Here is a 25,565-nt window from a genome sequence, read left to right on the forward strand (position 1 = left end):
TGCGCTATGCTTGGCGAGACCCCTGGCAGCTCCTGGGTCGACCAAGCGAAGACGTCGCGGTTTCGCTGGAGACATTTGATTAGCTTTTCCTTCTGGTTCTCCTCCAGGTTGGATGCTATGAAGGTGGTGGCCTCCGGTCGGGAAGAGTCAATCTGCACCTCTTCCTTTTCTTCGTAAACCAAATAAGGTGGTTTTTCGGTTATAGCATTTACCTCGACTCGCGGCACTTTTCGAGCGGACTTGGCTTCGGCTCGGACCATCTCCACATAGCATCTTCGAGCTGCCAGCTGGTCTCCCCGCACCTCCCCTACTTGATCTTCCACCGGGAACTTGATCTTCTGGCAGAAGGTAGAGACGACCGCCCGGAACTCGTTGAGAGTCGGTCGCCCCAAGATAATGTTGTACGCAGAAGGAGCATCAACCACGATGAAGCTGGTGGTCCTTGTCCTTCTGAGCGGCTCCTCTCCCAACGAGATAGCCAGCCAGACCTGGCCAACCGACAAGACTTCGTTCCCAGTGAACCCGTAGAGGGGGGTTGTCATTGGCAGTAGTTCAGCTCGGTCGATTTGCAGTTGGTCGAAGGTCTTCTTGAATATTATGTTGACCGAGCTTCCTGTGTCAATGAAAATGCGATGAATAGTGTAGTTAGCTATTACCGCTCGAATGATCAAGGCATCATCGTGCGGGACTTCGACTCCCTCGAGGTCCCTAGGCCCGAAGCTGATCTCGGGTCCGCTCGCCCTCTCCTGACTACAGCCGACCACGTGTATCCTCAGCTGCCTTGCGTGTGCCTTTCTGGATCTATTGGAGTCTCCTCCGATTGGGCCTCCGGTGATGATGTCGATCTTGCCTCGAGATGCGTTGCCCCTATTCTCTTCCTCTCGAGCGGATGGTCGAGGTCGTTCATGCGACGCCCGATGGTGGGCTCCGGGCTGCTGACGATGCTGCCGCTCGGGGGATCTCCTTTCTATTCTTTGAACGGGGCTCCGTTGTCGATGTCGCCGGTCTGGTGAAGGTGATCTGCGGCGGTAGCTCTTTGGCGCAGGATGAGTGATGGGGGGAGACTCCGACAGTCGCGGGTGTTGTGAGTAGCTGACTGATGGAGTGAACAAAACATCGGGGTCCATACCTTCCCCTTGGGCTTGGGCCAATCGACCGCGACTTGCTGGACGGCGTGCGACCGAGTGTGCTGATGAGGATGGGCTGCTTCGGCTCGCGGTCCTCTGGGGGGCTGGTGACTGACGGGCTGCTTCCGCTCAGCGAAAGCTAGTTGGTCCGTCAGGGCTTCCTTTCTTCTCGCCGCATGGGCTTCCTTCACATTGATGTACTGGTTGGCCTTATGCAACATATGGTCGTAGTCCCAGGGTGGCTTCCGGATGAGTGAGCGGAAGAAATCACCGTCCACGAGTCCTTACGTGAACGCGTTCATCATTGTTTCCGAGGTGACTGTTAGAATGTCCATGGCCACCTGGTTGAAGCGTTCGATGTAAGCTCGGAGTGACTCCCTCGTGCCTTGCTTGATGGCGAACAGATTGACGCTGGTCTTCTAGTGGCGCCTGCTGCTCGCAAAATGATGGAGGAACGCCGTTCGAAATTCTTTGAAACTCGTGATAGATCCGTCTGGCAGTCTCCGGAACCACTGATGCGCCGATCCCGAAAGGGTGGTGAGGAACACTCGGCACTTCACACCATCTGTGTATTAATGCAGAGTGGTTGTGCTGTCGAACTTACCCAGATGGTCGTCTGGGTCGGTTGTCCCGTTGTATTCCCCGATTGCCGGGGGCACATAATGCTTCGGCAGTGGATCACGTAGGATGGCCTCTGAGAACTGCCGGTTGATCCGCTCGGGTGACATGTCTGTTCGGGGTGCTTTTCCTTTTTTGACGTCTCGGACGGGTGCTTCGCCCGATGAAGATCCTTTGTCTTAATTAGCTTGTGCGACCTCCGAGGGCGTCTGGAACAGAGCCCGATGAAACGATATCGGGGCGGGCGGCGCCCCCACCTGGGTGTTGATCGACCCCTTATTTTGCCCCCATATTAAGAGCTGCTCTGGCCGCTCTTTAGGTGTCGCTCGGCCCCCCGATACTGATGTCGCCTGCTGCGCTGCCCGCTCAGCCTGAGCTTTCTGCTGTTGCTCCACGATTTTTGCTGCTCGCACTTGGATGAGTGCGTCGAGTTCTTCTGGGGAGAGCGTCACCATGAGTTGGCGTCCAGCTTCTTCCATCATCTCCACTCGGATTCAGGTGCGTTCCCACAGACGGCGCCAATTTGATCTTGTCCGAGTGCTGAGTCGACGGATGCTGGGGACGTGGCACGCTCCGCTGTCTCTGGCCAGCGATGAATATCTCCGATGGACCTACAAAGAAGCCGAGTCGGGAGGGGTTTCCCGACGACGGCCCTCCGACGCTCAAGTCAGGCAACGAGAAATGAGAGAGGCAGCGTAACTGTGGCTACAGTGAGGATTGCGCATACCTTCGTCGACGTCTGGGGGTCCTTATATAGGACCCCGTTGAGGCACGGGCACGCTTCTCGATGCGTGCACGCTTCCCCAAACATACCTTAACGAGCCCATGTCAAAAAAGTACCCCTGACTCCATTCCGCAATCGTCCGAGCATATCCCGGATGTGACGGTGGAAGCTTTCGTCGTATGATCATGTGTACGGCTCAGTCGCCCACCCTGCTCCCTGTCGACGGCAGATGTCTCGAGGATGATGTTATCCCCTGTCTCCTTTGTCCTCTTGCATCTCCTATCTGTTCTAGGGCTGAGCGGTTCGGCCGCTCGGCAGGCATATCACTTCTGCCCCGGTCGTATGCTCGGATGAGATTGCTCCTACCTGTCTTTGTTGCCTTGTGCCCCGGCCGAACGGATAGCCCGCTCGGCCCTGAAACCTTTTTACCTTGAGCATCGGAAACCCGACCCCTAATCGAGTTGTCTTTCATTTGGCTCGGGGGATTCCCGGCCGGTCGGCCCTCTTCGTCCGGTCGGTCGGGTCTCAGCATTGAATCTCTTGACCTTTGACCTCCACGTGTCGTTGACCTTCCGCCCACGAGGGTCTCCCGTCCTTACCACCGGATCAGTGACCTTTTGGGACTCCCTCATGCCTAGCATCTGGTCAACTTTGATCTACTGGGACTTTGTCACCAAGTTTTTTATCAATCCTTTGACCCATTTGGATTTTTCTCCCCTTGTCAAGTGTCTGATCCTCCATGACCCACTTGAACTTTCAAACACCAGGTGTCTGGTCAATCTTAACCTACCTGGATTTCGACTGCCAGGCTTCACTCACCAGGACTTTCCATCACCTAGTTTCACTTACTAGGATTTTGTTGGGGCAATTTTCCTTGGTCAAGTTTGACCAGTTTAACTAAACTTGAGTTGAGTCAAGCTTAAGTCGGGATTTGAGTTTTGATGTTTGACAATATATGGAGATTACTAGGGCAATCGTTCGGTTGTGGAGATGGTCAAAGGGTTGATCAGGTTGATGAGAATACAAGTCAAGTAGGTCAGGATTGACAGGAGACTTGACTCTGGAAGTCCTAACTGGAGGTTAGGCAAATTGGAAAATCCTAGTGAAGCTAGGCAGGAGAAAGTCCTGGTAAGGAGCCAGGCAAATTGGAAAGTCCTAGTGAAGCTAGGCAGGAGAAAGTCCTGGTAAGGAGCTAGGCAATTGGAAAGTCCAAGTGTGATCTTGGCAAAGGAGAAAGTCCTGGTGAGGAGTCAAGCAAGTGGAAAGTCCAAGTGTGATCTTGGCAAAGGTTGTAAGTCCAAGCATGTGGTCTTAGCAAGGTAAGTCCTAGTATGACTTGGCAAGGAGAACTCGACAACTAGGATGAGGCCGAAGGAAGTTCCTGAAGGCAAGGCATGAAGGATTGGGAGATATCCGAGGGACGCAAGGCTGATGGAGGAGGCTAGAAGGCTAGTTCAAGGTTGGTCGAGTGTGGTGATATAATCCGACAACTAGGATGAGGCCGAAGGAAGCTCCTGAAGGCAAGGCGTGGAGGATGGGAGATATCCGAGGGACGCAAGGCTGATGGAGGAGGCTAGAAGGCTAGTTCAAGGTTGGTCGGGTGTGGCCAAATGCTAGGCATGGAGACCCAACAGGTCACGGTTGACCGGGAGTTGGGTTTGGGATTTGGACTTGAGTTTGAGTCAAGTCCAGGCTGGTCAATCGATCGGGCGATCGATTGAACCAGAGTCAAATCGATCAGTGGATCGATTGGAGTGTGCTGCGATTGTGGGAAGGCCCAATCGATCGGTCGATCGATTGGGATGTGAAATCGCGAGCACAGAAGCTTTCCCAATCGATCGGGCGATCGATTGGGCAAGGGAGTTCTCGAGCGATCGCGAGAAAACAGAAAGCTTCTTAATCGATCCACCGATCGATTCAGATGTTCCCAATCGATCGGTCGATCGATTGGGATTCGGTCATTGGGCAGGATGCAGGTGATGGATGACTGCGATGGAGCAGTGCTGACGTGGCAATCGATTGGGGATGGATTGGATCGATTGGGAGCACTGTTTAAAGTCTTAGCGGAGCGTTTTCTCCGCAGATCTTTGTGATTTCTTCCTGCGGTTTTCTGCGATCTTCACTAGCGATTTCCTCCAAGTTTCTTGCCAGTTCTTGAGGGTTCTTGGAGTGCATCTCCAAGATTCAAGAGGCAACAACAACACACAGCATGTAAGCAAGAAGAGTGTGTTTTCACTTGTATTTTTGTATTTCTCTTTTTGTGTGAGTTGTATTTGTGTGTTTGGGTTTGTACGAGGCTTCTCCGCCTCCGGCTGCAACTGAGAAGGAGTATTTCATAGTGGAGGAGTGAGTCAGTGTGTGTATCCTTGGATTAGTCACCTCTTCTTGAGGTGGATACCAAGTAAATCCTACTTGTTAGCATTGTATAGTTTGTCTTCGAGTTGTATTCTGATGCAAACCATCAAGATGAAGCAAACGACGCAAGTGCGCGACGAACCGCTATTCACCCCCCCCCCCTCTAGCGGGCACATCGGTCCCAACAGATTTTTCATCTGCTTAACTTTACCCACCGAGGCTTTCCACACCAAGTGTCCGGTCAACACTAACCCATATGGATTTCCAAATACTAGGTGTCCGATCAACCTTGACCCACCTGAATTTTCACTGTCTAAGTTCACTGACTCAAGACTTTCCATCACATAGCTTTACTCACTAGGATTTTTCATCTGCCCGACTTCACTCACCGAGGCTTTTCACACTAAGTGTCTAGTCAACACTGACCCACTTTAATTTTCATCTTCTACTAACCTTCCAGTTGGACTTGCCCTTGCTTATCCTCTAGTTAGGACTTTTCAGCCAAACATCTGGTCAACGTTGACCTATTTAACTCTTCTTCGCATCAAACTAGTCAAATCTTGACTAGAGAAAAATTACACCAACAATCTCCCAAATGGACAATTACACCTGTAATATCCATACATTGTCAAACATTAAAACATAAACCTCAAGACTCAAGTTTAAGCCAACTCAAGCTTAGTCAAACTGGTCAACCTTGACCCAGGAAAAATTACACAACATATTTTGTATCACAACATCAAACATATTGATTATGACATTCTATATTCCAATAACTCTATAGGATACATCGTTACCCATTAGAACAGAACGAAAATTAACCAACCTATAAGTGTTGAACCAATCCTTATTAGGTGTTATATGATATGAACATGCTAAATTTAGAATCCAAGAATTAGTCAATTGTTTTGAATTAGACAAAATAGAAAGTATATCACCATTATCTCTTTCTGAATTTTTTTTCTTTTATTATGTTTGCATACTTCGATTAACCATCTTTATTTTTTGCATTTACTTTCCTTTCATATGGACAATCTTTCTTGATGGAAATCGCAAAAAGGAAATAAGGAAAATGAGAGAAGAGGAAGCACAGAGATTTAACATGATTTGACAATGTGCTTACTCCATAAAACGACCAAGAATTTTCTTATTAGTATTAAGTTTACAGTTACAATAATCTTATTTATCCAGTACAACGCATATATGATATTTTAGACTAAAAATATCATATATTACTAAAAAACCTAAATTACCTTGCGACTACATTACCGGGGCGTAAATTGCTTTTCCCCCCTCCCCTGACACGCGCACCTCTCCTCCCCCCTCTCTCTCTCCCCTTTAAATGTCTGTTCTGCCCCTCTACCTTTTTTGATTTTTTTTTTGATTTTTTTAGTTTTATTTTTAAATTTAATTTAATTTATTAATTTTTTCATTCATACTTATATATTTTTAAATTTCTATTTAATTTTAAATTTTTAATCAATTTTATTTATTATTTTTCATTAATACTTATATATTTATTAATTTATTTAATTTTATTTTTTAATTAATTTTGTTTATTATTTTTCATTAATACTTATATTTTTTAAATTTTATTTAAGTTTTATTTATTATTTTTTAATATTTATTTAGTTTTATTTCTTTAATTAATTTTATTTATTATTATTATTATCAAATTTTTTAATTTTTTTTTATTTTATATAATTTTTAAATTACTCTCTTCCTGTAAATTATCTTTCTAATTTGATACTTAAATTACCCCTCCTCCAACTATTGGCACATGTCATAATCTTTTCTCCCTTTAAATTATCCCTCCCTCCAACCATTGACACATAACACATGTCAGAATCTCTCACCCTCTTTAAATTACCCATCCTCCAACCATGTCAATGGTTGGAGGGAGGGATGATTTAAAGGGAGAGAAGATTATGACATGTATCAATAGTTGGATGAGGATAATAATAGTTGGATGAGGATAATTTAAGTGTCAAATTAGGAAGGTAATTTACAGGAAATGAGTAATTTAAAAATTATATAAAATTTAAAAAATTAAAAATTTTTGATAACAATAATAATAAATAAAATTGATTAAAGAAATAAATATTAAAAAAATAATAAATAAAATTAATTAAAAATAAAACTTAAATAAAATTTAAAAAATATAAGTATTAATGAAAAATAATAAACAAAATCAATTAAAAAAATAAAACTAAATAAATTAATAAATTAAATTAATTAAAAAATAAAAATTAAATAAAATTTATATAAAACTGAAAAAATAAGTATTGATAAAAAATAATTAATTAAATTAATTAAAAAAGAAAATTTAAAATATACTGAGAGTTATTTTTAAACAAAATTAATTAAAAAATTAAAACTAAATAAAAATTAAATGAAATAAAAAAAAAAAGGAAAAAAAAAAGAGGAGGGGGCTACATGCGTCATTTGGCAGGGAGAGAGGGGAGAAGAAGAGGGGCGTGTGTCAAATCGGGAGGGGGGAAAAGCAGCTCTCTTACGGGGCATAGCCAAGCCGGGCCCCTAACATGCTCATGCCCTTGGACCCCGTGTCTAGTGGCACGGCCTTGTTCGCTGACACGACTGTGTGACGGCGCGAATTCGGTGTGCGCCCCATCCCTCAGAAGGTGACATGCTTCGGCCATGCCATAGAGTACGACCATGTTGGCTTCTGAGCATATGGGTCATCTGCTCGACGAGAAGGATGTGATGATTAAGGAATTAACTTCTTCTAGCAAGGCAATTAAGGCTGCTGACTCTAAGGTGAATCTTGCCCATTCATATAGCTTGGCAGGTTATAGTAAAGTTTACTTCTTTCTTGAAATAAAGAATAACGGAACTAGAAGAAATCATACGAAGGAAGACTATGGTCATCTCCAAATTGAAGTAGGATATGGCTGTTCCGGCAGGTCCAGGACGTTCATTCATTGTGAAATTTACGATCATTATATTTCCTGTTGGCTTAGCTAATGAGAAAAAAAAAACCTGATGTAGGTTGTTGAACTTAAGAGACTCCGAAGACGTTCTTCTACTACTTTGGAGTCTGATTCCTCTAGTGCTTCATGCTCTGAAGGTTCACGACTTCCTGTCCTGGCAACTAATATTTATTTTGACATAAGTAGCACCAGTCAATCATCCTCTGATCCTGACTCTCCCGTGGCCAGCAAAGGATACCCTTTGCGATTTCCAGTTGGTAAGGATTAGTCCCAGCAGCATTGCAGCAGAAAAGTAGACAGTATAGAACAGCCTTTATCAGAGCATTCCATTTCTCAACAGATAGCCCTGGGTCGCAATGATCTATTAGTCCTCTTAAAGAGAACCGGAGGCTTCATATATATCTGAACCGGCTACCGCATTTAAACAGAGGAAACTTGCTAAATCTAGTGAAGATTCAAAGAGCAACAGAAATGCTGCTTGCCAGAAAGGAAATCCCATAGCTGCAAGGAGGAGGTGGAGTTGAATCATGCTGTCAGTTTGGTTTCATACTTCTTTCTGGCTTTGAATAATACTGATGCATGTTTTTTCAATCTGCAATCTTTTGATACCATGATCAGCAAGGTAATCTACTGATCTGCAACTTCAGACTGTGAGTTAAACTTCATTGATGGAATTGTTTTTTTTTTTTCAAGCCAAATTAATTTTAGTTTAGTTCGGTTGATGGTTTGGTCATGCATCAGTTCTTTTACATTTAGTTAATAAGCATTTCCAGAATTGATGGATAGAGAACGCCTATAATTTCTGTGCTTTGATTGAAAAGAAAACTTCTCAATTTATTTTCTTTTTTTCAGGAAAGGAAAAGTGTTCAAAAACATGCGTTCAAGGATACATTAATCTAAAATCTCAGTTTTAGAGGTGAAATGAAATGAATTTAAAAATTATAAGCGACAACTGATATTTCTGTTGACTGGTTTGTGTTCTTGATATGTTGCTCTGATTCTTTGTAACCATTTAATTTGTTCCATCATATTTGTAAGAATAAAGTGGAATAACTCTACCACTACTATTGAAGCTTCACTGATTATATTTGACCAATTGTACAGATATGAGACACAAACAAAGAAGTCAATGGGAAAAAATACATAGAAGTTGTCACAGCAATTGAACAGCTGATGAATGTGAGTGAAGTACAAGTAATCAAGAAAAAACATATAAATGTATCATCTCAATGTGCATCACAAGATGAATGTCAAGCAAGCCACATAAACGTTGAACAAAATATACAAGCTTGTGAGATCAATTACATTTTCGAAATTCATATAGACAAACCAATTATCAACAAGAGGAGAGGGGAGAGCTTGAGGTGTAGATGCACTTCAGATATATAGTCTTTGTCTCATATATTTCACCAGAAGTTACAATTCTTGTAGGTTCAGCGACAAAAGTGGAAGAAAAGTTTGATCGTCACCTAATTATTGGTAGCATATCTGCTCAATGTTGAATGTGGATTTGACAGACTCTCAAGAAAGATCAACAAATTGAATATTTTCACTTAATTAACATAAAAAGATGTATATTACCTTTGGAATTGATAGTGCATACGGTGTTTTTTTTAAAATGAATTGAAACAGAAACTTAAAGCACAAAGATATGACCAGGTCCTATGCTTGGTAACTTGACCTTTTGATGAATGACCAGGTCCTGTATATATATATATATATATATATATATATGATCATCTGGAACTCCAAAGCCTGCTGCTAACACAATTGCAATTGATTTGAACCTGAGGGGATCGTATAGAACACAAATAAGCAACATGAAGATTTTTAAATAGCTCAGAGAATAAAATGGACACAAGCAATTTGAGAAAACTTAGTCAATGGCATGGTAAGTGATAATGAGGTACTTCAATAAGCAAACACAAGATGCAGTATGAACAAACTGACGATTCCTTGTTAGCATTAACACACCTCGTCCTTGTCGTCTTTACCCACTATAATATGAATGTCAGGCATGTGACTGATGTTAGGCCAATCAGGACCGATGTTCTCTTGGCAACGCTTCTTAAGCTTTGCACTGCATCCATATAGCTTCAGTATCTTCAGTGAGGTAGGCATCTTGGACAGTGACTTGAGTTCTGGACTAAAATCTATTCTAAGAGACCTGAGTGATGAAAAGCTCTCCAAACTTGCGGGTAAAGATTGCAAATGAGGCATCTGCCCCAATTCTAAAACTTCCAGAGACTCCCGACATTGCAACAACCAGTCCTCTATCTCAGAAGGGAAACAATGGAAAACTTGTGAACTTCCCATGAAGATGTTGTCAATAGAAAGGGAGTTTAGCCTTTCTGGAATTGGCAAACTTGGTAGATAGAAGATCTCGTCCATATAAATATGTTCAAGTGAAGGTAATGTTCCCTTCTTTTTCTTTGTGGCACTTTGTTCTGTTGTTGCTGCAGGATTTTGTAGAGTGGAAAATGTTGTAGTGAGTAATTTAGGGCAGCGCTCAATATACAATTCTCTGAGGGAGGCAAGTGTTGTCAATGACTCCAATTCACATAATTCTTTACAATTAGAAATATCCAATGTCTCAAACGCTGCTAGATTATGCAGATACTCTATGTTAGGAAAAGACACCAAATGATGGCAATATGATACTTGCAACTCTTTGAGGGAGGTAAGGCCTTGAAGGCAGCGACCCAATGACTCTTGCAAAATGTCAGAGTTTTCTAGTTTTAGGGATACAAGAGAGGAGGGAAGGATGCTAGTAGCTTTATTACTTGCAGAGTGATCAAAAACTAAGGAAGATGATACTGCATGCTTAGTTGGCTTGTCTTTTAAAAATTCCTGTGACTCAACCTCAGCAGAGAGGAATTTTGGACAATTTGAAATCTCCAGAGATTTAAGGGATTTTATAATATATAAGCCTCTAGGCGAAATGAAGGCTTCACCACCCCAAATACGCAAGTGTTGAAGTGTAGTTAGATGTTCCAGCTCATTTGCTAAAGGGAGTGATGTCATGCCCCGTGAACAACTTAAAGACAAGTGAGTGAGCGAAGTAAGACCTCGTAGATAACTTGCTAAATATTTGTGCTCGACAAAAATTCCTCCGAGTCCAAGCTGTTTCAGTGACGATGGAAGGAGATTATCATCCTCTTCACCAATTGTTCCAATCTGTACAATCCCTGGGCATTGATAAATATGAAGGGACTCGAGGGACATTAGCTGTTGAAATCCTCCAAATGTCCTAGAACCATTAGAACACTTGTAGGAATGTGGAAGAGCTTCTAACCCCAAATATTCCATTTTGAGATTCTCTATAGACAATGGAAGGTCAGGAATTTTCTTTAGTTTGGGACAATGATAAATTTCAAATCTTTTGAGATGAGGGAACCATATATGACTATCCACACCATTCCATTCCTCCCAGAGTGGAAGGGCATAAAATATAAGATTTTCTAAAACTGGAAATTGTATGTCCATCTGATTGGAAAAGTGACAACCCAAACTTCTTATAGTTTTCATGTCATGCAATTTTAGAAACTTAAGGCATGGCAACTTCCATAGAGGAGGCAACTCTTCTAAACTTGTGCAAGTATGCAGTTGAAGATATTCGAGCCGAGAAATAGATGGAGTATCCATCCATGGAGCAGGCCTACCACCTTTGTACCCTGTAATTATGAGTTCTCTAATTGTGGGAGGGGGTTGTAGAGCCGCCAAAATCTCCTGATGATCAATGTCAGGATTACTTACTCCATCAGGATTACTTACTCCAAACCAGTAGTTCAACGCCAGTCTTGTGAGATGACGTTTCTTGACTAAGTTGGCCATATTGGCCTCCTTATGACTCTGCACATTGGAAAGTTGTTGAATAGTTAATTGATGGAGATTATCCATATTCATCAGCTCATCAATTCTATATTCAGGTTTTGTGCCCACGGTGAAGCATAATTCCTGGAGGGATGTTAACTTTCCTACTTTTGCCACTGAGAAAAGTGCATCATCATGTACTCTGTATAAATGTCTTAAGTTGGCCAACTTGTTTGCATCTTTTGCTGGAATGACATTGTATCCAATTAGAACTTGTAAGAAGTAGAACTTACATTTTGATAGTGATGGTGGTCCTGAAAAACGTGACATTTCAAGAAATCGTAGTTTTACAAAGTCACTTATCCTTTCCAAACACTGATAAGATATTCTGGAATAATTAGACTTCATGATCAATACTCGAATTCTTCTTGGCGATTTACAAGCATCTAGAATAACTTCATGAAATTGTTGATGATTCCCGTCATCCTCTATCCAGAGGGTTCGCAAGTGTTGGAATTTGCACACCATCTTAGATAGATCATGGAGTTGAACAAGGTTATTGGTAATAGATAAATGACGGATGGCATTGTAATCCAAAATACAACTTGGAGCGTCATGCACAATCTTACAACATTCATAGCGTGAGACATGACAAGCAAGACAATTGAGCATATCATGCATGGTGTAATAGTCTTCTTCTAAATCATAGAGAGAATTTCTTTCCCAAAATGAACTCCAAATCTGACCATAGATATGAACATCAAAGAAAGATTTATTGCATAACATATCAAAGCAGCAGTTAGCTATGTCTTCATTTGAGCCCTCCTCTGATTCTTCCGAATAAATTAGGCCTGCTGCCACCCACATGCAGACTAGCTTTTGCTTGTTGAACCTATAATCTTGAGGAAATATGCCGCAATAGGAAAAGCACCGCTTCAAGCGCGGTGGAAGCATCACATAACTGAGTGTTAGAACTGGACTGAATTCGTATTTTGAATCTTGTGGCATTTTCCATAATTCACTTCTTGAAATGCTTGTCCAGTGATTTGCTTCCAGTTTACTATTCAATGCTCCTCCAATTGACTTTGCTAGAAGAGGTACACCTTTCAATTTCTCTACTATTTCTTCGCCAATTTCTTTAAGTAGTGGGAATCCATTTGGGTCTTGACCAGCAAATGCATGCTCATAGAGGAGTGAACGACATTCATCATTTGATAAGCCCTGCAATATCATTGGCTCCATTGTGCCTCTTTTGATTACTTTTGAGACTATCTTCGCAACTGATCTCAATCTAGTAGTTAATAGTATCCAGCTACCCTTTTGGCCATATAGCAATGGATCACATAGTTTGTCCCACTCTGTCTGATTTTTGTCATCCCAAGCATCATCTAGCACAAGTAAAAATCTTTTGGAATGCAACTTCTCCTTGAGCTTCACTGGCGTTAGTTCTAATGGATCAGATTCAGATTGGCAAGCTAAATACTTTAGAATTTTCTTCATAAGACTTGATGCATCGAGATTAGGTAAGGAGTCACATATCCAGATTTTGATGTCGAAGTGTTCCTTCTTCACGTTTTCAAAATGATCAAAGACTTGTTTAGCGAGCGCAGTCTTCCCCATACCACCCATCGCTACCAAAGGAAGGCAATGCACATTCTCGTTCATCTGAATTTTGGATTCTTCCACTGACTCTCCCAGCAAATACCGGATGATTTTCCCTTTTTCTTCCTCACGCCCCTTGAATGATAATACAGGCAAAGGATTGGTGATTCTACTTGAAAGATAACACTGCATTTGTCCATTGCTGTTACCATCCTTTTGTGTCACCAGTGTTAGAAAATTCTGGACATCTGAAGCAGAGGTGTTCAAGTTCTTCACACATGTCCTTAATCTCTCAAGAACATCATCAAATTTCAGTAATCTTTTTGCAGTTTTAACAGAAGCATCAACTGTTAAAGAAAGCCTATTTTTGTCACGGTTTACTTTCTTCTTCAGTTCAAGATATTCTAACTCATCTAGCACTTCTTCAGCCTCCTCGATCCCATTCCTGAACTGCCACAACCACTCCATTAATGCTCGATTAGAAGATTCATACATAGTCAATCTATGTTCGGCAAAGCCAACAACTGCTTCGATCTGAGGAAGTAAGCGTCTCAGGCTTTGCAATTCTTCTTTCAAGTCAGTTTTCCAGTAGTACTGATCTCGCACATAAGTGGTGGCTGCATCAATTAGTTTATTGATAACACAACGTGCACCTGCCTTCTCCATTATTGGTGAGACTACGTCCATAGCTGCTGCTATTGATCAATGATTTAGATAAATTAGATACTATTCATAATCATCTTTCATCTATTAAAAGAAACACACAGTAGCTGGGATCTCAGAAACAAATCTGCAATAGAATAGGTAAAGGAACAAAAGGGGAGCATCTACTTGTTAACCAAAATTAAACTTGTTCAGACAACTTAATCTGGTCACCAGGAACAAAAGGTAAATGAATCAAACAAAGCTTCAGCTATCGATCAATGATTTAAGATAAACTAGATATTAATTATTCATGATCTTCAACTTCCTAAAAAAACACATATAATAGCCGAGATCTTAGAAAAAACGAAAATAATAACACAAACAGAAAAAGGATCAAAGAAGAATATATCAGATCTACTTGTTCACAATTAAACTTGTTCAAATAATAATAATAATAATAATAATATTTGTTCACACAACTTTCCTCTAATCTGCAGATAAATTGGCATCGATCATTATACAACCAAGAGAGAAAGAGAAAGATTCAGCAGAAAGGAAAAATTATATTGACACAAAAAAAAAAAAAGTAGAGAAGAAGAAAGTTAGCTTAATTATCTGGTTGAAGTTGTGCAGAGCTCGAATGCTATCCTGTTAGATATGCAGAAGAACCAAGACGAGTTACCATTCTGGGTAGATGTTGCCTGCACTTTCCTATCAATTATTTGGATCAAAGTTGAACATAGCTCGTGGTATCCAGCTAGATCCACACCGGAGCCATAAAGATACAAGTAAATTATTACACTTTTCATTACTATTTAACAGTAAAGTAACCTAATTCTAAGTATTATTTATCATATCATACCTACAAATTTACCATCATATAGTCATTAATTAAATTATTATATATAAGTTATAACAAAATTTAATTTAATGCTAATTTATTTGTCATAATTTTATAATAATTAATTAACCTAACTTTTTCATTCTTTGAGATTTCTGACATAGAATCCCATTGGTTGACAATTGATTAGAGTTGTTACCTAAAACGACTATTACTTAGAAATAATACAGTAAAAGATGAAAAAAAGTAAATTGACTGTCACATAAAAAGACTTTGAAATTAATTTTCAGCGGGGAATTAAACAAGGATTCATATGCTTAAATTATAAGGATGACAAAGATTGATCAATTGAAATCAAGGAAACATACATGTACAATGTTAGTGAAGGATCAAAATTTTCTGGTTATAACGTGTCACTGTCTAAGAAGGTACTCTCATGATTTATCCTCTTCTAGAGTACGTAGAACCATCCTAGAAGGACCGTTAAAGTGACGACTTCACCTTTTGCCACTGGGGAATATCAAAATTTACCCTAGGACATACTATGGTGACAAGGACAGAGTGTTTTCCCAAAACAATTAGGATTCGAAACTCATGCAGCACATGTATTGTTGGTGCAATTGTCCTTGGGTTAGAATTGACCAGGTTGACTCAAGCTTGAGTTTTGATGTTTGACAATATATAGAGATTGCAAGTGCTGTCCATAAGGGAGAATGTTAATGTAAGTTTCCTCTGGTCAAATGTTGATCAGTTTGAAATGAGAGGGTAGTCAAGTAGGTCAAGATTGACCGGATACTTGACTGGGAAAGTCCTAACTGGAGGTTAGGTAAGGGCAAGGCCAACGAGATGATTGGCAAAAGAAGAAAAATCAAGTAGATCAATGTTGACCGAATACTTGGTTTGAAAAGTCTTTGTGAGTGAAGCCAAGAAGTGTGGAAAGCCCTGGTCAGTTAAGCGGGGCAAATGAAAAGTCCTAGTAGTGAGTGAAGCCAAACAGTTGGAAAGTCTCGTTGAGTGAAGCCAGGTAGATGGAAAGTCTTGGTGAGTGAAGCCAGATAATTGGGAAGTCCTAGTAAGTGAAGCTAGATAGCGTGGAAACTCTGGTGAGTGAAGTCAGACAGTAAAATTCTAGTAAGTGAAGGTAGGTGGTGAAAAGTTCTGGTAAATAAAGCCAGACATTGGAAAATCAGGTGGATCAAAGGTTGACCGGACACCTAGTGTTTGGAAGTCCAAGTAGGTCATGGAGGACCGAACACTTGGCATGAGAAGAAAATCCATCTGGGTCAAAGGTTGATCAGACACCTGATTTTTAAAAGTCCAAGTGGGTCATGGAATATCGAACACTTGGCACGAGGAAAGAAGTCCAAGTGAGTTATGGAAGACCGAACACTTGGTACGAGGAGAAAAATCCAAATGGATCAAATGATTGACGGGACATATGGTGGAGAAATCCCAACAGGTCAAGGTTGACCGGATGCTAGGCAATGACAAGTCTCAACAGGTCATAGTTAACCGAATGTTAAGGAAGGGAACCCTAAACTTGGATTAAGCAAGTTAGGGTTGAGTAATCGATTCACCCTCAGCTAATTGATTAGGTGGTTTTTGCGAGAACACAGAAAGAGCTTGAATCGATTCGTCAATCGATTCGGACGAGCCTAATCAATTGGACCAATTGGTTAGGGTCAGGAGATTTACGAAGAGGAGAAAACAAGGCTTAATTAATTGGCCCAATTAGCCACTGCTAATCGATTATGTAGTGTTTTGTCACGAGGAGAGAGAATCGATTGAGGCAATCGATTAAGAATATTTAATCGATTGAGCTAATCAATTAAGATATTTTTACGAGTGAACAGAGAGTTGTTGAATCGATTGGGTAATCGATTAATTGATTAAAGCTCTTTGAATTGATTGGGATGACTCACCAATTGATTAGGGTTAGAAAAAAAAGTCGTTCTACAGGTATTGGATGGTCGGATGATGTGGTAATCGATTAAGGAAAAGCCTAAATTGATTGTGAGGCATCGAGTGAACCCTAGAAAAAAGTTTTCGTGAAGTTTTGAAGGGAGAGCTCACACTACTCTTCAACACCGGTTCTTGAGAGTTGAGGGAGACAAGTGTTGCTACATTTCCCACCTTTAAGAGGTATTCTAAAGTAAGAAAAGCTCAAGTAAATCAAGATTCAAAGTACTAAGTCATGTTTAGATTTGTATTTACATTTACTTCTTTATTTTGAGTTGTATTATTATTTTTGAACTTATACGATGTTTCTCCGCCTTTAGATTATTTCCGAGAATGAGTATTTTTATAGTGTAGATGTGTGCATTGTATGAATCCTTGAATTAGTCATCTCAAAAAAGATATATACCAAGTAAATTTTTATATTATCATTAGAGAATTTTTTGTTTCAAATATTCCACGATAAATTATCATTAGCAAAATGAGAGAAGTTATTCACCCCACTGGCTCCTTGGATCCCAACATACATGTGACATTTGAACAATTAAAAAAGCGAGAGGAGTTCCTCTAGACCATTTTTTGCGGTCTAGAGGATGCTCCCTTTTCATGTATTAGTAGGGATGCATGGTCCCCACCTATTTTACAAGTGGAGACTATGCATCCCCACTAATATATACAAAGGAAATATTTTCTGAATTATAAAAATGGTCCAGAAGATCCGGCCTATAAAATAATGTCCTATCAGGAATCATTTTATTGCTTGATTTTACTTCGTGATCGAAATGTTGGACCAGAGCCTCCATCTCATGAAAAGACCATGATTGAAATTGAGGCGTGATTTCTTTTAGTTATTGGATTTTTTGTTTTTAAAAATATGAATTATATATATATATATATATATATATAGAAATTTAATATATAGATATATCCCCTAAACACATTACAATATTCAATAAATACTTAAATTAATTTTATTTTAATTTTTTTTTTAAACCAAACACTATAACCTAATTAGAAAGCCTAAACCCTATAGTTAAAATCTAAAAAAAAAAATAGTTTTAACACTATACCCAAAGCCTGAACCCTATAAATAAAATCGTAAAGAAATTTTTTAATTATTTTTTAATTGAAAAATTAAAAAAAAATAAAAAAAACAAAAAAAATTTGATACTGCGCGCGACGCGCACAGTCGCGCACTGTGCCGTCGCGCGCAGTATCAAATCTGTATATATATATATATATATATACAGATTTGTTAAAATACGGACATTATTATGCGGACTCATCCGCGACCCACAGAATTTGGCTTTTTTTTATATTTTTTTTACTATCTCGTTCTCCTTTCTGTTCGTCGTGTGCCAATCGTGCCAGCATCGCCTCTGGCCATCCGGGCGGCACCAACCAGTCGCCCCGCCTCCTCGATCGCCTCCGGCTGCCCACCTGCCGGCCACCCGCCACCACCCGCCGGCAGCCAGAATCCCAGCCGAAATCTGGCCGTGATTGCGGCCGCTAGCATGGTGGCCAGATCGCGGCCAGATTTCGGCCAGATTCCGGTTGAAATCCGGCCGTGAACCGGCTGGGGTCTGGCAGCGACCGGATTCCGGCCGCGATGGAGCTGGAATCCGACCGCGATCTCGCCGGTGTCGTGTGCCAATCGTGCCAGCATCGCCTCTGGCCATCCGGCCGACACCAACCAGTCGCCCCGCCTCCTCGATCGCCTCCGACCGCCCACTTGCTGGCCACCCGCCACCACCTGCCGACAGCCAGAATCCCAGCTGAAATCTGGCCGCTATTGCGGCCGCTAGCATGGTGGCCAGATCCCGGCCTGATTTCGGCCAGATTCCGGTTGAAATCCGGCCGCGAACTGGCTGGGGTCTAGTAGCGACCGGATTCCGGCCGCGATGGAGCCGAAATCCGATCGCGATATCGCCGGAATCTGGTGCGACCGACGGTGGGCAGGTGGAGGCAGCAGGAATCCATGCCGCGATCCCCGACGGGTTCACCCCATGACCTATAGTGTGGGTGGGTCCAAGCGACCGGAGGCCGCCGGCGGCGGGCAGGTGGCCGACGGCCGGGCGGGTGGGCGGCAGCCGGGTGGGTGGCAGGCGTGCGGTGAGCATTGCGGCGAGAACACGAGAACGCATACTGTGGCGAATGAAAAATAAGAAGAGGTATTAAAAAAATAAAATAAAAATTACGAAGATTTTAGTCCGCAACAATCCGTAAAATAGGGTCCGTAGCATAACAAAACTCTCTCTCTCTCTCTATATATATATATATATATATTACTATTTTATTAAAAATCTCCCCCCTTTACTAACTAATTTTGGTGAAGCCTAAAATGAATTTACGTTAATATTCTTTTTTTCTATTCACACTAAAAATAATTCCAAGGTTTATTAGTAATTCCACAAGCGAAACAATCAATGATTTAGAGTTTGAGACTCAGCTGTGGCATATTATTATGAATTTTTTTCATCATTAATTTTCTCTGGTTGTTTTATATAAAAAAATATAGTTCTCTTTAGTACCACATCTTAGAATTGACAACACTATGATCTAAAAAACTTCTATAAATATTTTATGCCAACAATATTAAAGAATATACTTTTCTTAATTTTTTTACTAAGATAAGTATAATATTAAATTAAATTAATTTTTTTCATCGGGAAACTGTAAGGGTGACATTCGAAAATCCAAATAATTCGGATTTTCAAAGACCCAAATAATTCAGATTTTCAAAAATATTATATTACACACGCGATGCGTGTGCACGATCACTAATATATGTGAATGAATTAAAAGACTCGTACATTATAAACACTAGATTTATAACAGTTGTGAAAAATAAAATTAAATGTTAAAGTCATAAGTCTTGATCTGTGTTCAGATTCAATGCCATTTTTTGATATTGTTAAAATAACTTGTAAATCAAGAATAGAAAATGACAATGTTCCAGAGTCAGATCTTTCATGGGAATCAGAAAGACGATCACCTCATCTTAAGAATGTACTCGATACAATCCTATGAAACCACAACCTATACATATACCCTCATATAGAATGCTCATTAATAATAATAAAAAAAGTAAGTTCAGTGAGTTTTCTACTTAGGAATGGTAATAGATGGAGTGGGACGGAGGTGGATTTATCATTTTTCATCTCTCTCCTTGAATTTCATCCCCGTTTCCAAATTTTATCCCCGTTTCATCCTTACTTTTTCGGATTCGAGGAATTCCCGAATCTGAACCACTGGGATCAAATCCCCATCCCCATCCCATCCCCATTTCTATCCCCAAATTAATTTTATATTATTATTATTTTACTATTAATAATAATATTATTATTAATATTAATATTTTATTTTTTTAATATTAATATTATTATCAATATTATTATTAATATTTTTAATAATAATAATATTATTATTATTATTATTTTCGGGGTGGGTTTAGAGATAGAGACTATATTCCCATATTCGCCTCGAACCAGTCTCATCCTCGAAAAAAATCTTCGAATCCGTCCCCATCCTTAAAAAAATTCAAGGATCCCCATCCCCAATTCAAATTTCTCCCACAAGACCTCAAATTCACCGAAAAAATTATCATCCCTATTTCTACCCATAGGATCCATGTCTAATAAAACAAACTCATAATAAACATAAACACAAATGATAAAACACATTTATTGGATTTGTCCGTAATGACAATGTCCACATATTACAACCTTGGCATGTAAGCGCACCAAACAGAGAAATTTAATAATTTCACACTTATGCTATTTGTGTGGCAAAAATAGGCGATTCGCTCGTCCCTATCACTCGTCAACTCGTCTCTAGGCCAACACGGAGGAGGTAAATCACGAGTGATTACTAGACATTAGTACAAATGGCCAAGACATGGGGGAGGTTATGTTCGGTCACGTCGAGTTTCGACCCCAAGACCTCATGTGGCAACACCCCATGTCTTAACCATCATACCGTCCCGAGAGGACTTAAAAAGGTTCGGTTGAGGAATTGAACCCGTGACCCCTTATTTTAGCAAAGCGCGTACACTTATGCTACTTGTGATTATATATGTAACACAATTAATTTCTTAATTGAACTCAATTAAAATTATCCTTTTAAAATAATTTAGTTCATTAATTTCATGAGTACAAATAATATAATCATAACAAATTCCAACTCCAACTGTAATCGCAATATTAATATCATACATAGATCTTATATAAGTGTGTAGCATAAAAATTACACGAAATATGATTATAATATTAATATCATACATAGATCTTATATAAGTGTGTAGCATAAAAATTATATGAAATATGATTTGTACATGTCTATTCTTAACTGATACACTTTATTATTTTGATAAAGTAGTTCAAATCATGTTTATAAACATTTTATACAAAACTACAACAGTAAATCATAATTTATCCATATGATTCCAACATTCATAACATATGGTAAACTGTAATAGTAAATTATAATATTTTTATTTCAACGTGCTAAAATAAAAATGTACATGTATCGGTAAACTTTAATAAATACAATACTCAAAATATGGATGTGTTCATTAACATAGAACACAAACTCCCACTAACCAATAAATCTTAAAGAAATAAACCTCATATGGTCCATATGCTCATGAAACCCCTTGGATGCAAGCCCTAATATGTTCAATCAACCTGACTGCTCTGACCTATTTATTTAACCGCCAAGAATTTAATAATATCAATGCGTTTAGACTTCGATACTTATACTTCAATGAGTTGAGAGTATTCATTGATTAACTCAGTGGCTTAATTATCACAAGCTTTGGATTTAATATAATTTTACCTATTTTCAATTTATAATTTATGTCCACTAATGGGATTTCATTTTCATCTTCCTTCTTCTCTCTTTTTAATAATACTCTAGTGGTTAATGTATCACTGCACTAGTCAACAACTGTTCAAGCAATAAGAAACCAAAATAGATAACTAATTAGGCATTATAATTTCAAAAAATTGCATTCAATTGACCGAAACAAGTTACAACAAGAATAGAATAGATGTTCTTGCAAAGGCATGAAGGGAAAATCATACGGCAATATCTTAGAGGTGACAATTTTGCCTAATCATGACATCACAAGGACACAAACTCAATAGATAAGTTTATGGTTATATTTCCTACAAAATTAGGGATTGCAATCAACATCGTCCGTTGCAATTATAAACCAATGACGATTTTCCATTTCACAGCTTAGGGATGCAAGTTAGCAATCATTTAGAATAAACAAGTGATCAAATTTGCTTCTTTAGTTCTCAAGCTCATCGCATAAGGTAGTCCGGAACATGTAATCCTCGTCCTCCAGCTCTTCGTGTAATAAATTGATAGATGGAACACCCGACCTTTCATTTTTGCAATCATCACTTTTCAATATCCTCCTCCCCTGAAACATGTCAATGCATATGTGAAATTCATTTTGATTAGTCACAACAAACACTAAGAATAAATGTCCTTTTGGTACAAAAATAATATATGAAGAAAACTTTTAAGCCGATCGTCAAATAAGGATCATCTGAAGAAGAAGCAAAAAACCTTCTTTAGGATGTAGAAGAAATAATGGAAACCTTCCCCAAAGGTCTTCCACTCTACTGACCAGGTAAAGCCAGCTCTTTCAAATAGTGGCCGCCGGAAATGTGGCTGCAAGTTAAAGTAGCAATGTGAGAACTGAGAAATGGTAAAATAGAGAGTAGTAGTAGACTAAGTGAATGAATCGTATTCAGCTGATTACCTGTCCAAAAGAAATTGAAATAAAGATGCCTTCTGATTTTAGAACACTATGAACATCTTCAAGCATTTTCATCACCTTATTTATTGTTTCAGGATGGGGATTCCATGGATCACCGCTGTTCACAAACAATACATCCTTTAAAAAGGATGTTTAATGACAGAGAATTAAAAAATTTATTAAAGGACTAATGTCAACTCACAAAAACTAACTAATAAGATTAATGATACAAACTCATGAACATTCCGAGCAGTGATAAAAACAAAAGCTTGAATTATGAACCAAGATATAAGATTTAAAAGGTTTCCATGAGGAAGATAAAATATGTGGCATGTCCATATCATCATAGTGATAAATAAATAATTTTTGTTGTGACAATTAAAAGCATATAATCCTTCCACCCAGTCCAATTTTCGAATACTATAGTACATTTTCATATTTGATATAAAAAAAAAATTCAGCCCTTATAGTTCACATATGTCAAGACTAAATCTAAGTTCTTGGAGACATTAAAAACCAGGTAAGTACCTCAGTAACTTTTGAGAAAAAATTTCTATGGATGCAATTACATGGGCATCTTTTGCACATTCTTTCCATAAGTCAACCAAATCTTGTCCAGTATAAATATGCACAAGATCGCAAACATTGAATATTGTATGCAAACAACATTTATAAAAGTATTTGAATAAAAATAATACTACAATATTTCCAAAAAGTAAATTAAGAGAAGAATGAGAGGATAGACAGAAAAATTAGCATAAAGGAATTGATATGAGATGAGTAATAACATTTAGTTTGATTTGAAAACTACTTATCTGGAAAGATTAAAGTGTGGAAAAAAACCAGATCTACTTACACATTTTAACATTCCCCCTCACTTGTAGCTGGGCGGACTAGACTATATTACACTTGCTGAATTCAAAGGTGGTACAACTCGACTTACCAGAGACATTTTCAAAATATTGATAAAAAGCATGCAGAGCCAAGACCTTTTGCTGGGATACAATTATGATTGATTGGTGACTACTTGCACCAAAAGCTGATGTTGTTTGCAGAGAACATAATCAAGACTTATATGTTAGTACTAGCTATATAGAAAAAGATATCCAGTGGAAGTGGATATTACGTGGTTCATTGCTCTCCTTTAAATGAGCTATCCAAGCAAAAGAATGCAAATCTCATCCCTCATGTCTCTTTCAAACCCTTCCACCAAAGAAGCATTGCCCATCATTCCTTATGAAGAACCAATAACAAGTGCATGTGTTTGGAATTTTTTTTGTGAATGGTAATACTTCAGAGTGTTATTTGTGAAGAACCAATAACAAGCTTATGTTTGCCCATCATTCCTTATGAAGAACCAATAGCATGTGCTCTCCTTACTGCATGCTAGGACATCTAACTAATACTGCAACCGCTAAAGAACAAGCATAAACTAATAGAAATAGTTCTTCAGTCGATTTCATGGACAGTAAGCATGTTGATATAATGAGGCATGAATATCAGCAATCAAGTAGGGTGGTAGAAAAAGGAAAATGCAGTTATGATACAGATTGCAAAAGTGAATTTATCGTCCAAAGAGCATTTCAGCCTTTACCATGGTGCCCTTCTCGATCACAATATCGAAGGACTCACTGCCAAACGGTAGGTCCAGCATGTCGGCCTGAACCACCTTGATGCCTAGCGGTACAAGGGAAAAGAAAAGAAACCTTCATGTCAGACCGTCAAAGTTGACGTTTCAACAAGCAGCGCAAGAGCAGCGGAAATCGTACTCAGACTAATCACCTTCAAGTCCCTTGTCTCGAAATCGGCTCCGCATCCTTTCAACTGCGACAGGAGAGATGTCGACGCAGGTCATGTCGGCCACGCCATCCTTGCGAAGCTCCTCGCAGAGCCGCGAGTTGCCGCAACCGATTTCCAATACCTAGAAATACCAAAGAATCCAAATTGAATGCTATAACTATGCACGCACGCCGGACGCGTCAGTGAGAAAGCGAACGCGGTGAAGTTACCGAGTGGGATGGATTGAGGAAGGGGCGGAGGAGGTGTTGGAAGTGGGAGTAGTCTTTGAACCATTCATAGTGCTCCTCGGCGGCGAACCTCTCGTCCCTATGAAGTCAGAACAGAGATTGAGGCAGAAAACCAAGCGAAGGAAAAGAGAGGGAGAAGAGCAGCGAGCTGCCATACCAATAGTGGGGATCGAGATAGGAGGCAGCGTTGAGCGGGGCGACGTCCACGGGGCTACTGCGGCGACCATGATCGCCGGAATCTCCCATCGGTTGTCGTGAGCCCTAAGCAGGGAGTCGAGCTTCTGCTCCGTCGATTGAAGTTCATGAGTTGGCTTTTAAGGGGAAACGGGCCCAATTAAAAGCCCAACAATTAGCCTGACTGGGCCAATATCTAGTTGGTTCATTCAAGCAAGGTAGTTTATAACGAGTTCAGATCCTCTGTCTCTAAATTTTTCTGTCCCCGTGTCTTCTTATCGATCGGATGGATCAGATTACATCTCAAGGATGTCTTGCACATTATGAGGATACTGCATACATCTTAAAAATGTCATGATGTCTTGAGATGTAATCTGGTCTGTCCATAAGGGATACAGGGATAGAGAAATTTGAGAATAGAGGATCTGAACTGATTTATAATTGGTACAATTTCAAAAAAGAGCAAATGGAAATATATATATATATATATATATATATATATATATATATATATATATATATATATATATATATATATATAAACACTCATTACGAAGAAGCTATTGAGTTTTCCCAACAATTTGCTAAAAGTAAAGAAACTGGTTACAGTAACGTCTCACTAGTAAATCAAGGCGATCAAGTACTAGTACAACAAAATAACACCATACTAGCACTACTTACTTCTTTACATTATAGGCTTACGGTATTAGAAACTCAACTACTTACTCTAGAAAATCATATCTATAAAGATACTCACACAAGTAATCTAAAAGAAACTCTTGAAAGTATTAACAAAGACCTTAGTAAATTGTCTTTAGGAAAAACAGTTATCCGACAACAACCTACTACTTATAAATTTCTTACTTATAAGACTCAAGATATCATTTCAAATGGATCTACAAACAAAGAAACAAACTGAAAGTTTTTCTGGTTTATCACAAACTTTAAGACAACCAAAT

The 25,565-nt window shown here is 39.4% G+C and overlaps 2 protein-coding genes and 1 long non-coding RNA gene across 5 annotated transcripts; 1 reads left to right on the plus strand and 2 right to left on the minus strand.

The window, feature by feature from the left end:
- The first annotated feature begins 7,506 nt into the window (after positions 1–7,506).
- Positions 7,507–8,571, plus strand: LOC121975775. The gene is made up of 2 exons (XR_006110416.1): positions 7,507–7,748; positions 7,834–8,571. It is a non-coding gene; the product is annotated as an uncharacterized LOC121975775 (long non-coding RNA).
- A 330-nt stretch (positions 8,572–8,901) lies between these two features.
- On the minus strand, positions 8,902–14,610 carry LOC121975774 (putative disease resistance protein RGA3). Of its 3 annotated transcripts, none has more exons than XR_006110415.1 (3): positions 9,750–14,610; positions 9,357–9,562; positions 8,902–9,263 (listed from the first exon to the last, which is right to left on the minus strand). XR_006110415.1 is itself a non-coding variant. In XM_042527616.1 (3 exons), the coding sequence occupies exons 2-3, from the start codon at positions 13,875–13,877 to the stop codon at positions 9,512–9,514; spliced, it is 4,179 nt and encodes a 1,392-aa protein (XP_042383550.1). In that variant the 5' UTR covers positions 13,878–13,882; positions 14,443–14,610; the 3' UTR covers positions 8,902–9,511. The 3 variants fall into 3 exon arrangements, 2 of the variants coding, with proteins under 2 accessions (XP_042383550.1, XP_042383549.1); XM_042527616.1 differs by having other exon boundaries at positions 8,902–9,562; positions 9,750–13,882; positions 14,443–14,610; XM_042527615.1 differs by having other exon boundaries at positions 8,902–9,562; positions 9,750–13,885; positions 14,443–14,610.
- A 7,012-nt stretch (positions 14,611–21,622) lies between these two features.
- LOC121975776 (EEF1A lysine methyltransferase 4-like) lies at positions 21,623–24,741 on the minus strand. Its single transcript, XM_042527617.1, has 7 exons — positions 24,590–24,741; positions 24,415–24,511; positions 24,188–24,326; positions 24,000–24,082; positions 22,409–22,543; positions 22,213–22,317; positions 21,623–22,063 (listed from the first exon to the last, which is right to left on the minus strand). The coding sequence occupies exons 1-7, from the start codon at positions 24,676–24,678 to the stop codon at positions 21,929–21,931; spliced, it is 783 nt and encodes a 260-aa protein (XP_042383551.1). The 5' UTR covers positions 24,679–24,741; the 3' UTR covers positions 21,623–21,928.
- Between the last annotated feature and the right edge of the window lie 824 nt (positions 24,742–25,565).

The sequence above is a fragment of the Zingiber officinale genome, chromosome 4B (genome assembly GCF_018446385.1).
Source record: "Zingiber officinale cultivar Zhangliang chromosome 4B, Zo_v1.1, whole genome shotgun sequence".
NCBI classification, from domain to species: domain Eukaryota; kingdom Viridiplantae; phylum Streptophyta; class Magnoliopsida; order Zingiberales; family Zingiberaceae; genus Zingiber; species Zingiber officinale.

Excerpts from the sequence above, each read along its gene's own strand:
- LOC121975774 (XM_042527616.1), bottom strand. The coding sequence starts at position 13,877 with ATGGACGTAGTCTCACCAATAATGGAGAAGGCAGGTGCACGTTGTGTT. Across the intron at positions 9,563-9,749 it reads GTAAAGACGACAAGGACGAG|GTTCAAATCAATTGCAATTG; the intron begins GTGTGTTAATGC and ends CGATCCCCTCAG.
- LOC121975776 (XM_042527617.1), bottom strand. The coding sequence starts at position 24,678 with ATGGGAGATTCCGGCGATCATGGTCGCCGCAGTAGCCCCGTGGACGTC. Across the intron at positions 24,327-24,414 it reads TCCTCAATCCATCCCACTCG|GTATTGGAAATCGGTTGCGG; the intron begins GTAACTTCACCG and ends TGGTATTTCTAG. Across the intron at positions 22,318-22,408 it reads TTTCAATTTCTTTTGGACAG|CCACATTTCCGGCGGCCACT; the intron begins GTAATCAGCTGA and ends TTTAACTTGCAG.